Source organism: Nycticebus coucang, chromosome 16 (genome assembly GCF_027406575.1).
Source record: "Nycticebus coucang isolate mNycCou1 chromosome 16, mNycCou1.pri, whole genome shotgun sequence".
NCBI lineage: Eukaryota > Metazoa > Chordata > Mammalia > Primates > Lorisidae > Nycticebus > Nycticebus coucang.
The window spans coordinates 90,955,036-90,968,224 of NC_069795.1; the positions used below are offsets into that span (position 1 = coordinate 90,955,036).

The 13,189-nt window shown below is 39.6% G+C and overlaps 1 protein-coding gene across 2 annotated transcripts in view; it reads left to right on the forward strand.

The window, feature by feature from the left end:
* The window catches only part of MCF2L2 (MCF.2 cell line derived transforming sequence-like 2), a 269,445-nt gene that overhangs the window by 180,176 nt on the left and 76,080 nt on the right, over nt 1-13,189 (forward strand). For both annotated transcript variants that reach the window (XR_008374913.1, XM_053565128.1), the window contains exons 16-18: nt 10,450-10,516; nt 11,557-11,672; nt 12,777-12,846. Coding sequence is in view for 1 of the 2 variants with exons in the window: in XM_053565128.1 (XP_053421103.1) it covers nt 10,450-10,516; nt 11,557-11,672; nt 12,777-12,846 (253 nt within the window). In the remaining variant the exon portion in view is untranslated. The remainder of the gene's footprint in view (nt 1-10,449; nt 10,517-11,556; nt 11,673-12,776; nt 12,847-13,189) is intronic.

The window sequence follows — 13,189 nt, forward strand, 5'->3', positions numbered from 1 at the left end:
TTTATGTGACATTACAGCAGGGAAAATGAAGCATTGGATGAAATCCCTAGGGTATTGCTAAAGTGTAAGCTGGGATATGACCTGATAGTGGACTTTTTTTCCTTCTAAGTCGTGAATATTTTCCTGTGTCAGATTTCTAATAGCTCCAAAGAGTCTCTTAAGTTCCTACATAATTGCTGAACAATAAAATTTCTTTCTGCTCAACTTTTGGTTATTTCTGCCCTCTGATTTCATTTCATCATCAATACATCTTTAAGTCGACTTGCCAAGTTGCTAAGCCCAGCGCTTCATGAGGGCATAGAGGCTGATTGTACTCAGGTTTTCTATGAATGCTTGACTGTTGCTCTGGTCCGACTTGATGTCGAGGCTCAGAGAAACATACTGGTATGGAGATCTGTATTTCCTTCTGTTGTAGCAACTATCATCATTGCAGGATGATTTATAAAAAGCACAGGAACCACTTTCTCAGCGACTCTCTTAGCTAAATAAGATCCTAATGTAACTTTTAGTAGTCTTTACACTCCTAGAAATTGTATTCTCTGTCAATGCATAGCCTTTGTCAGTCTTTATCTATCTTGTCTTATAACAATCATTTATAAATAGATACAAAAATGATCATTTTAAGTAATTGTTGAGCTATAAAACATATAAGTTGTATGATTTGTTTATGTTTCTCAAGTGGAGTTAACATTATTACCTTCAGTAACATTCATTTTAAAATGTCATGCAAATCATTTTTTTAAATTATAAAAGCAGTACATTTTTTATTTTTTTAAAAAAATGCCCACCAACCCAGGAATGGATTAACAAGCTGTGGTATATGTATACCATGGAATACTATTCAGCCATTAAAAAAAATGGAGACTTTACATCCTTTGTATTAACCTGGATGGAAGTGGAAGACATTATTCTTAGTAAAGCATCACAAAAATGGAGAAGCATGAATCCTATGTACTCAATCTTGATATGAGGACAATTAATGACAATTAAGGTTATGGGGGGGGAGCAGAAAGAGGGATGGAGGGAGGGGGGTGGGGCCTTAGTGTGTGTCACATTTTATGGGGGCAAGACATGATTGCAAGAGGGACTTTACCTAACAATTGCAATCAGTGTAACTGGCTTATTGTACCCTCAATGAATCCCCAACAATAAAAAAAAAAAAAAATTAAAAAAAAAAAATAAAACCTTTTTTTTTAATTAAATCATAGCTGTGTACATCAATATGATCATGGGGCACCATACACTTGGTTCATAGCATATTTGACACATTTTCATCTCGTTAGTTGACATAGCCCTCCTGGCATTTTCTTAGTTACTTTGCCAAGACATTTACATTCCACATTTGCCAAGGCTCACATGTACCCTTGTAAGATGCACCACAGGTGTGATCCTTTCAATCCTCCTCCCTCTACCCACCTCCCCCCTCCCTCCTCACGCTTTCCCCCTTCCCCCTGTTCTTAGGTTGTAACTTGGTTATAGCTTTCATGTGAAGGTCCTAAGTTAGTTTCATAGTAGGGGTGAATACATTGAATATTTTTTCTTCCATTCTTGAGACACTTATTGAGAAGAATATGTTCCAGCTCCATCCATGTAAACATGAAAGAGGTAAAGTCTCCATCTTTCTTCAAGGCTGCATAGTATTCCATGGTGTACATATACCACAATTTGTTAATCCATTTGTAGATCGATGGGCACTTGGGTTTTTTCCATGACTTAGCAATTATGAATAGGGCTGCAATAAAGATTCTTGTACAAATATCTTTGTTATGATGTGGTTTTTGGTCTTCTGGGTATATGCCCAGCAGAGGAATTACAGGATTGAATGGCAGATCTATTTTTAGATCTCTAAGTGTTCTCCATATATCTTTCCAAAAGGAATGTATTAATTTGCATTCCCACCAGCAGTGCAAAAGTGTTCCCTTTTCTCCACATCCACGCCAACATCTCTGGTCTTGAGATTTTGTGATATAGGCTAGTCTCACTGGAGTTAGATGATATCTCAAAGTAGTTTTGATTTGCATTTCTCTGATGATTAAAGATGATGAGCATTTTTTCATATGTCTGAAGGCCGCTTGCCTGTCTTCTTCGGAGAAGTTTCTTTTCGAGTCTCTTGCCCAGCCTGTGATGGTATCCCTTGTTCTTTTCTTGCTAATGTGTTTGAGTTCTCTGTGGATTCTGGTTATTAAACCTTTGTCGGAGACATAACCAGCAAATATCTTCTCCCATTCTGTGGGCTGTTTGCTTGCTTTACTTACCGTGTTCTTGGCTGTGCAGAAGCTTTTTAGTTTGATCAAGTCCCAAAAGTGTATTTTTGAAGCTGCTTCAATCGCCTGGGTGGTCCTTCTCATAAAAAACTCACCCAACCCAATTTCTTCAAGGGTTTTCCCTGCACTCTCTTCTAGTATTTTTATAGTTTCATGTCTTAAGTTTAGGTCTTTAATCCAGTAAGAGTCTATCTTGGTTAGTGGTGAAAGGTGTGGATCCAGTTTCAGTCTTCTACAGGTTGCCAGCCAATTCACCCAGCACCATTTGTTAAATAGGGAATCTTTTCCCCACTGAATGTTTTTAATTGGCTTGTCAAAGATTAAATAATGGTAAGTAGCTGGGTTCATCTCTTGGTTCTCTATTCTGTTCCAGACATCTACTTCTCTGTTTTTGTGCCAATACCATGCTGTTTTGATCACTATCGATTTGTAGTATAGTCTGAGGTCTGGTAGCGTAATTCCTCCTGCTTTGTTTTTATTTTTGAGTAGTGTCTTGGCTATTTGAGGTTTTTTCCGATTCCATATAAAACAAAGTATTGTTTTTTCAAGATCTTTGAAGTATGACAGTGGAACTTTAATAGGGATTGCGTTGAAGTTATATATTGCTTTTCGTAGTATGGACATTTTAACAATGTTGATTCTTCCCAGCCATGAGCATGGTATGTTTTTCCATTTATTAACATTCTCGGCTATCTCTTTTCTTACAGTTTCATAGTTCTCTTTATATAGATCTTTCACATCCTTTGTTAGATAAACTCCCAAATATTTCATCTTCTTTGGCACTACTGTGAATGGGATAGAGTCCTTAACTGTTTTTTCAACTTGACTATTGTTGGTATATATAAAGGCTACCGATTTATGAATGTTGATTTTGTAACCTGAGACGCTGCTGTATTCCTTGATCACTTCTAAGAGTTTTGTAGTAGAGTCCCTAGTGTTTTCCAGATATACAATCATATCATCTGCGAAGAGCGAAAGTTTGATCTCTTCTGACCCTATGTGGATACCCTTGATCGCCTTTTCTTCCCTAATTGCAGTGGCTAAAACTTCCATTACAATGTTATAAAGCAATGGAGACAATGGGCAGCTTTGTCTGGTTCCTGATCTAAGTGGAAATGATTCCAATTTAACTCCGTTCAATATGATATTGACTGTCGGTTTGCTGTAGATGGCCTCTATCAGTTTAAGAAATGTCCCTTCTATATCGATTTTCTTAAGTGTTCTGATCACGAAGGGATGTTGGATGTTATCAAAAGCTTTTTCTGCATCGATTGAGAGAATCATATGATCTTTGTTTTTTACTTTGTTTATGTGTTGAATTACATTTATAGATTTATGTATATTGAACCAGCCTTGAGACCCTGGGATAAAGCCAACTTGATCATGATGTATGATTTGTTTGATATGTTGCTGGATTCTGTTTGTTAGGATCTTGTTGAATATTTTTGCGTTGATATTCATTAGTGATGTTGGTCTATAATTTTCTTTTCTTGTTGGGTCTTTTCCTGGTTTGGGGATCAGGGTGATGTTTGCTTCATAGAACGTGTTGGGAAGTCTTCCTTCTTTTTCTACATTTTGGAACAGTTTGAGTAATATAGGTACTAATTCCTCTTTAAAGGTTTGGTAGAATTCTGATGTGAAACCATCTGGTCCCGGACTTTTCTTTTTGGGGAGGTTTTGTATGGTTGATGTTATTTCCAAACTTGAAATGGGCCTGTTCAACATTTCCACTTGATTCTGGTTAAGTCTTAGAAGGTGACGAGCTTCCAAGTATCGGTCCATTTCCTTCAGATTTTCATATTTCTGAGAGTAAAGTTTCTTGTAATATTCATGAAGGATTTTTTGGATTTCTGAGGAGTCTGTTGTTATTTCATCTTTGTCATTTCTGATTGATAAGATTAGAGATTTTACTCTTTTTTTTCCTGATTAGGTTGGCCAACAGTTTATCTATTTTGTTGACCTTTTCAAAAAACCAGCTTTTTGATTTATTGATCTGTTGTATTATTCTTTTGTTTTCAATTTCATTTAGTTCTGCTCTGATTTTGGTTATTTCTTTTCTTCTTCTGGGTTTGGGGTTGGAGTATTCTTCCTTTTCCAGTTGCTTGAGATGTCCCATTAAGTTGCTAACTTCCTCTCTTTCCGTTCTCCTGAGGAAGGCTTGCAGTGCTATAAATTTCCCTCTTAGAACTGCCTGTGCAGTGTCCCAGAGGTTCTGATAGTTTGTGTCTTCATTGTCGTTTTGTTCCAAAAATTTGGCAGTTTCCTTCTTGATCTCATCTCTGACCCAGCTATCGTTCAGCATGAGGTTATTTAACTTCCATGTTTTTGTATGAGTATGTAGATTCCTGTTGTTACTCAGCTCAAGTTTTATTCCATGATGGTCCGAGAAGATGCATGGAATAACTTCTATTCCTTTAAATTTACTGAGGTTAGATTTGTGACCTAAGATGTGATCGATTTTGGAGTAAGTTCCGTGGGCTGATGAGAAGTATGTGTATTCAGTTTTGTTAGGATGAAATGTTCTGTAGATGTCTGCTAGATCTAAATGCTGGATGGTTAGATTTAAATCTAAAATTTCTTTACTCAGCTTTTTGTTGGAGGATCGATCCCTCAGTGCCAAAGGAGTGTTAAAATCTCCAACTATTATGGAGCTGGAGGAAATCAAGTTGCTCATGTCTGTTAGAGTTTCTCTTATGAATTGAGGTGCATTCTGATTGGGTGCATAGATATTAATAATTGAAATCTCATCATATTGAGTATTACCCTTAACAAATATGAAGTGACCATTCTTGTCCATCCTTACTTTTTTTGGTTTAAGGCCTATTGTGTCTGCAAATAAAATTGCAACACCTGCTTTGTTCTGGTTACCATTTGCCTGAAATATGGATGACCATCCTTTCACCCTGAGTCTGTATTTGTCTTTTAAGTTAAGATGTGACTCTTGTAAGCAACAGATATCTGGTCTGAGTTTTTGTATCCAGTCAGCTAACCTATGTCTCTTTAGAGGACAGTTTAAGCCATTCACATTAATGGAGATTATTGATAAGTTTGGTGAAATTTTGGGTATCGAGTTTTTCAAACGTCCAGTGGACAATTTTAAACTTTTCGCCATTGTAGAAGTTGGAGTTTGATCAGGAGTTTCTGAGTGAGTTTACATTTGTAGTAGAGGATTGGGTTGGTCATTATGGAGGATAGGTCTGAGAATATCCTGAAGAGCTGGTTTGGTTGTGGCAAATTTCTTCAACATATGAATGTCGTTAAAGTATTTAATTTCTCCATCATAGATGAAACTCAGTTTAGCTGGGTACAAGATCCGGGGTTAAAAGTTATTTTGCTTTAGGAGATTAAAAGTCAATGACCACCCTCTTCTGGCTTGAAAAGTTTCAGCAGAGAGATCTGCGGTTAGTCTAATGTTCTTACCTTTGTAGGTTATGGCTTTCTTTCGCCTGATAACCTTGAGAATTTTCTCCTTCATGTTGACTTTAGTGAAGCTAATTATGATATGTCTGGGGGATGACTTATTGGGGTTGAATCATGCTGGAGTTCTGAAACTGTCTGCTATCTGAATTTCAGAATCTGTAGGCATGTCTGGAAAATTCTCTTTCATAATTTCACGCAGAAGGGCCTCTGTGCCCATCGATGCCACTTCATCGTTTTCCAGAACTCCTATTATTCGTATATTTGCCTTCTTCAAATTATCCCAGAGCTCTCTAAGAGAATGATCCATTTTTGCTCTCCATTTCTCTTCCTCTTTGAGAGTTTGGGAGCGTTCGAAGGCTTTATCTTCGATGTCAGAAATCCTTTCTTCTGCTTGATCCATTCTGTTGCTGAGGGATTCTACTGTATTTTTCATATCTTTAAGGGCTGCAAATTCTTGCTTCAGTGTGTCTAAGTATTTGGTGGTTTTGTCTTTAAATTCGTTAAATTCTTGAGACAACTTTTGAATTTCTCCTCGGATTCCTAATTCCATTTTATCAATCTTGTATGCAATCCAAATTCTAAATTCAATTTCTGACATGTCTGCCAGTTGTTTATGAATGGGATCTTCAATTACATCTGCCATTTCTTTCCTTGGGGGGGTTGATCTATTCTGGTTATTCATGTTACCGGAGATTTTCCGCTGATTCCGCCCCATGATTGTTTTACTCCCTTTGATTTTTCTCCTAGGGTTTTGTTGAGGGCCCATTCAGTGTTGTAGCCTGAGAGACTGGGGCCCTGTCTGGTGTGGTGGGGCTGAGTGGTTCTGACTTATTGTCAGCTGGCTTCTGTTTGACCCCATTGAAGCACTTACTCTGGGTTGAAGTCTCAGTTCTCTGAGTCGGCCCTACCCTGGATGTTTCCGGGGTCTGTGAGTCACCTCAGGCAAATCCTATACTCAGGGGTGGCCTCCTCTGGTTGCCCAGGGAGGCAGAGGGTATGGCTTCAGCCGCCTCAGGGAACTGCTGCTCTGATGTGGGTCTCCCCCAGCCTCACTTCTGTGTCCCAGAGTCAGGACCGACCAGCCGCAGTTCGGGCACTGTCTACGCCCCGACAAATCCCTCAAGAATCTGGACTCCTGGGTGACAGGCCTCCAGATCCCAGAGTGAGGGTGGGGTGGGGCGCTGGGAGCTCAGAGCCGCTGGCAGCAAGCTCACTCAATTCCTCCCAATCTTTGGCTCCACCACACCGCCGCAGCCCAAGCCTCCAGGCTTCAGAGTGAGGGCAGGGTGGGGGGAGCGGCTGGAGCCCAGAACCGCTGGGCAGTGAACAGACTCAGCTCCACCCAGTTCCTTGCCCAGCCACACGGCATGCGCTCAGGTCTCCAGACCACAGAGCGAGGGCGGGGGTGGGGAGCGCCGGGAGCTCAGAGCCAGCAGGGGCTCCGAGCTGCAGGCAGCCCGGTCAACAGCGAGCAAATTCAGTTCCTCCCAGTCTCTCTCCCCGTTGTATCGCCGCAGCTCAAGTCTTCAGGCTTCAGAGTGGGGGCGGGGTGGGGGGAGCGGCTGGAGCCCAGAACCGCTGGGCAGCGAAAAACAGACTCAGCTCCACCCTGCTCCCTGCCTGGTCACACAGCAGGCACTCAGGTCTCCAGACCACAGAGCGAGGGCGGGGGTGGGTGGGGGGGGAGTGCCAGGAGCTCAGAGCAGCTGGTAGCGAGTTCGACTCAGTTATATGCCTGGTTGTATTGTTGCCCAAGGAGGGCTGCTGCACCTCGCCTAGGGGAAGCGCCGCCCTGGTGAGGGTCTCCCTCCGCTGACTGTCCTCACCTCCCTCCCATGCCCCAGAATCAGCGCTGACCAGCTGCAGCTCGGGGACTGTCCTCTCCCCTTTAGGAGTCACCCAAGAATCCGAACTCCTGGGGGACAGGCTTTCAGACCTCAGAGAGAGTGGAGGGAAGTGCTGGGAGCTCAGAATTGCCGGCAAAGGATATTTACAGATTTATACAGTTTTATGCCTGCAGGAGAACGCCTAGGCATCCTAGTAAGGGAGGTAGGTCCAGTTTGTAGTAGGTCTCTCCCGTAAAATGTAGTGGGAGGGCCTTTGATTTCTCCCCTTTTGTTTGTGGGGCCCTTAAGCCGATCAGGTGGGTGAGGGGGGACTCCCATCTGCTTGGTGATGGGTTTTGTACCTTTTGTTTGCTTCCTTGTGGTCACAGCTCTCCTCAGCAGGGTTGATGTGCATTCTTCAACTTTCTCGCTTGGTGTTGCTCGAATCCATCAGGTTGCTTGCTAAATTTTTGTTGCCTAACTGTCCTTCAGGACGGGAGCCTCTGTGGAAAGCTGGCTTCAGTCTGCCATCTTCCCATCATCCCAAAATAAAACCTTTTAAAAGGTGTGGAGTAAAATGTAGAAATTCTCCTTCCACATATGTTAGTCTTCAGTAGCCAAAAGCAATCTCTGTTAACAGTGTCCTACGTTTCTTTGCATAAATTTTCTAAGCATATACATTTTACATATATTTATACATACAAACACTGATTTGTATACAATTAGTCATACTATGCCTACTGTCCTACAGCTTGCCTTTTTTTTTACTTACCAGACCTGGGCTCTGTCATGTTCCAGTCAGCCTCATTCTTTTTAACTGCACAACATTTCATCATATGTGCACATATGTGCCATGATTTTTTGATGAGCACTTAAGTCATTTCCAGCTTGTATCTGATTGTTGTTAAGGTCCTATTATCCTAATTACAAACAATAAACATTTTCTAGAAGTGAAAATTACTGAATTAAGGAGCATGTGTTTTAAATTTTGATGAGATTTCCTAATTACTCTGCAGAAAACTTGCACAAATTTACACTTCTACCAAAATTGAGGGTGTTTACACATCCTTGTTGATTGGTCTTTCTTCGAGGTTTAAAATTTTGCCATTTTTGTAGCTAAAAATTGTTACTCCTTTTTGTTGCTCAATATGCCTTTCATGAATGTGTGTGTTGAGCATTTTTTTCCATAATAATCTTTTGTACATTTGTGTGAATTTCCTATTTGTGTTCTTTCACTTTTCTTCTGTTGGGTTATTTGTCCCTTGCCGTATCTATTTTTATGAGTGGAAAAGAAATCCTTTTCTGAGAGAGGCCGTCATTTCATTAAAAATCTATCAACGGTTCACAAGAAACCATATATGTATGTGTTCTACACATGAACATTGGTATAAACACTTACTTACTTGGAGCTCTAAAAAAAAAGCATAAATGTGGCTACATAGGCTAAGGAAAGAAAGAAAACAATCTGTCTAGGATCGATATGGGGCCTGGCCTTACTCTTTCTATTATTGGTTTTCTGTTGCTGTGTAAAACATATGGATTACAACAGGACTAGGTTTTCTGCTCAGAGTCTCACAAAGCTAAAATCAAGATGTTGGCTGACCATATTCTCATGTGGAGCTGTGAGTCCTAATTTAGATGCTGCTATGGGCTGGATGCCCGTAGCTCAGTGGTTAGGGTGCCAGCCACATGCTCCAGGGCTGGTGGTTTGAACCTGGCCTGGGCCTGCTAAACAAACAAACAAACAACAAAAATATCACATCCTGCATGCCACACCTTTTGGGGGCAAGTCACGATTGTAAGAGGGACTTTACCTAACAAATGCAATCAGTGTAACCTGGTTTCTTGTACCCTCAATGAATCCCCAACAATTAAAAAAAAAAAAATCATATCCCTTTGTGGTTGCTAAAAAAAAAAAAAAATAGCCAGATGTTGTGGAGGGCCTGTAATTGGGAGCTACTTGGGAGGCTGAGGCAAGAGAATCACTTGAACCCAAGAGTTTGAGATTGCTGTGAACTATGATGCCACAGCACTCTACCAAGAGTGACATAGTGAGACTCTGTCTCAAAAAGAAAAATAAATAAATAAATAAATAAAATTAAAAAATAAAAAATTAGATGCTTCTATGAAGGGGTTTTGCTTTGACATTAAATTAGATAATCCAATTTGGCCTCTCCTAATTTGCATTTGTTCTGGGTCTAGAGGTCAGAGAGATTTAAAGCATAAGAAGGATTCAACACAAAGGAGATTTCCTTTTGCTGACTTTTAAGAAGGAGGGGCCATATGGCAAGGAATGTGGGCAGCCTCTGGGAGAGTGGCCCCCTACTGACAGGCAGTGAGGAAGCAAGGAACTTAGTCCTACTGAGGAACTGACTGCCGTCACAACCATCTTAGATTTCTGCCCACCCCATCCTCCACCTGCCATCCTAAGGGAAGTGGATAGAGCTCATATCTTTTGGCTTAGGAAATCCAGTGCAACATCCAATGCCAGAGGAAGAATTTAGCATCCATCTAACCCCATATATATCAAAATACATCCATATGGGTCAAAGATCTTGATGTGAGCAATGCAACAGCAGAAATCTGGAGAGAAAATATAGAAAACCACAGGGTTAGTTAGGCCTTCTGTGACCAAGGCCTAACATCTGTCCTTGATCCCAACATCTGTCCTTCCCACCCCCACACTGTATGGCCCACCTAGAGGACAGGTCATTCACTGATTACAGTAATAGAGTTTGAGTCCACTAACCTTGCTGTTTGTTCTTGATACCATTGTGAACAGAGTGTGCTTGAGTGAAAAGCTTGCCTTGTGTGTTCAATAGAACAGAATGAACTGACCAGGACCTAAGTAGCAGGTGTACTAATGAGCATTATTCTAAAAGAGCATTCTTCCCTTCCTCTCTCTCTCTTTCAATCTTCCACCTGCTGCTGAGATTCAGGAGCCTCATATGTGACTTGCTTCAGACTGAAGAGATTTATATAAAAGAAATTAAAAGCATAATTGATGTAAGTAGATTTGGGGAGGGAGGCCCCAAGCATTTATTAAAACTGGAAAATCTTTGTGGCACAAAGAGACCTGAAATAGTTGTCATATTTCTCTAGAATAGAGATAAGACCCAAGATTTAGTGTCTTACCACAAGTGTCCCGCTAGTAGGAATAATAACATTTTTATGGCTCTTGATGTGTGTCACCAAATAGTTTCCAAAGGATTGTGCCAATTCGCACTTACTCCAACAATGCCCAACTAGGTCCATCAGAGGCTTTCCAACAAAGAATATTATAATTCAAGTGTTTTTTATACTTAAATAAAGGAAAATTATTCCTTATTTTTTAAAGGATGCTTTTTTCTTAAGAAAAAATATGTATTTTCCATCTTTTACTAAAGGAATAATCTTCATGAAAAAACTATGTACAAAATTATTTATTATAGTATTTTATAATAAAACACTGAAGCAACACATATCTCCATATAAAAAGGGAAAATTTAATAAAGTTGAATAAATATTCAGCTGGTAAAAAATGATTATTTTGGATAATATGTAGCAACATTGAATAGTGCTCCTGATATAAGATTAATTTTAAACATATGTAGAACTTTACAAGCTTAGTCTAAAACATACATGAAAAAGCAATGCAAAGTTATATATGCATTGAGATTATAATCATATACAATGAATTTTTTAAAAATCATGAAGGAAATATAACAAAACATAATAGCAATTGCATCAGGTCATAAAATGATGGGTAAGGTTTTTTCTTTCTTTCTTTCATATTTGACTTGCATAACTTATAAACATTTTAAAAAATGTATTTGTTCTTCCCATAAAAAGGCCATTTTATTATCATTTCTATCAAGCCATCTCCTGAAGATGGACATATGAGGAAAATGATAACAAAAGAAAATATTTGATAAAATAGCTTTCAGGAAATACATATGCTGTATTCTCCAATAATTTCTCTCTAGTTTTGGTTTCTGGAATAGCTAATTCAGATGATCTCTTATATGTTCTTATCTGTGAAACTGACCTTATTTCTACCTCTTCAGGGATATATGACTCCAATGGATTTTATTTGGCTAAAGCACCTAATTCCAGATGTTCTTCAGAATAACAAGGACTTTCTCTTTGGGAATATTAGAGAACTTTACGAATTTCACAACAGGTAAATAATAGTTCACATTTTCAGGAAAAATGGGAAATGAGAGAAGTGTGGAAATCAGACTGATGAAATTTGGAAATGTAAGGCCTAAGCAAGTAGGTTGAAGTCGGTGGGTTGGGTTGGGGTGGGATGGGGTAAGAAGGTTGGAAGAAGTTCCGCAGGATCTCTGAGGAAGAAGGGAAAAGACATCAGAGGTGCATGCACTCGGTGTCAGGCATCCCAGTAGAATTCAGTTGAGTGTTCCTCTGCTTGTTTAGTTATTCATGCGTCAGCATCTATCGAGCACCTGTTCTGTACCAGGCACCACACTCAGCATTGAGAATTCGATAATGACCAAGACACATGTCCACATGGCATTATCATAAGGTGATGCTGGGAACAGGAGTGTTAGAAAATGCTAACTGCTTGGATGTTGAGCTCTAGAGAATTGTAAAAGAAAGGACTTTGGAAATCATCTTCCAACCCTTTCACTTGACATGTGGAAATGGTAACTTGTTGACTCACTTTACTTCCTCTGATGACCCCAAGATCACACCTAATTGATGAAGGGATAAAGAGTGTTGAATTCAACCACAGTTGTTTCCTAACTCCATCCCTTATCCAGACACAAAACTGAAATGGAAACCCCTCTCTGCTAATTTCCCTATGGAAGTCATTTGGCTTCTTGAGCCTCAGGTTTCATGTTTATGAAACCCAATCTTGTAGGATTTGGTCAAGGATTAAATGGGATATTAATTATGAGGCACTTAGCTTATGCCTGGCTTGTAGTAAGCTCTCAATGACATTAGTTATAGCATCAGCAGACGTTCTTACGAACATATTTTCATGTAGTGGGGAGCATAAGCATACCCAGTCTTACTATGTGTAGTACTTAGAATGACCAGAACAGCTGTGGGTGGCTTCAGGGTAATCACAGTAAAGCCTCAAAATACATCATTTTTTTTCAAATTAGTGTATAGAAGATAAGTCGAAAGCAATAAAGCCCAGTGAAACACATTTTTCTAGGCACCTCTTAAAACCGTATGTGATTTTACTTTAAAAAAAAAATGTTAACCCTATGCATGTAAAAATGAAAACATTATTACCTGTATGCTTTTATTTCCCCAGGACTTTTCTAAAAGAATTGGAAAAGTGTGCTGAAAACCCTGAACTTCTGGCACACTGCTTTCTCAAGAGAGTGAGTCTATGCTCCCAATAAATCAAAATAACCATGAGATTAAAGTCAGCCCTTAATTTTCTGTGTAAGTGGCAAGGGCAAATGAAAACACCCGATAGTCTAAAAATGTATATCTGCTTCCCTCCCTCAGCTTTACTGAAGTATAAATGAACAAATAAAAATTGTATACAAGGTATATAACATGATGGTTTGATGTACATATGCATTGTGAAATGATTACCACAATCAAGTTAATTGTGTGTGTATGTGACCAAAAAAAGTTGAACTCATAGAAGCAGAGAGTAGAAGGATGGTTGCCAGGGGCTGGGGGGCTGGGAGAAATGGGGGGATGTTGTCAAAGTGT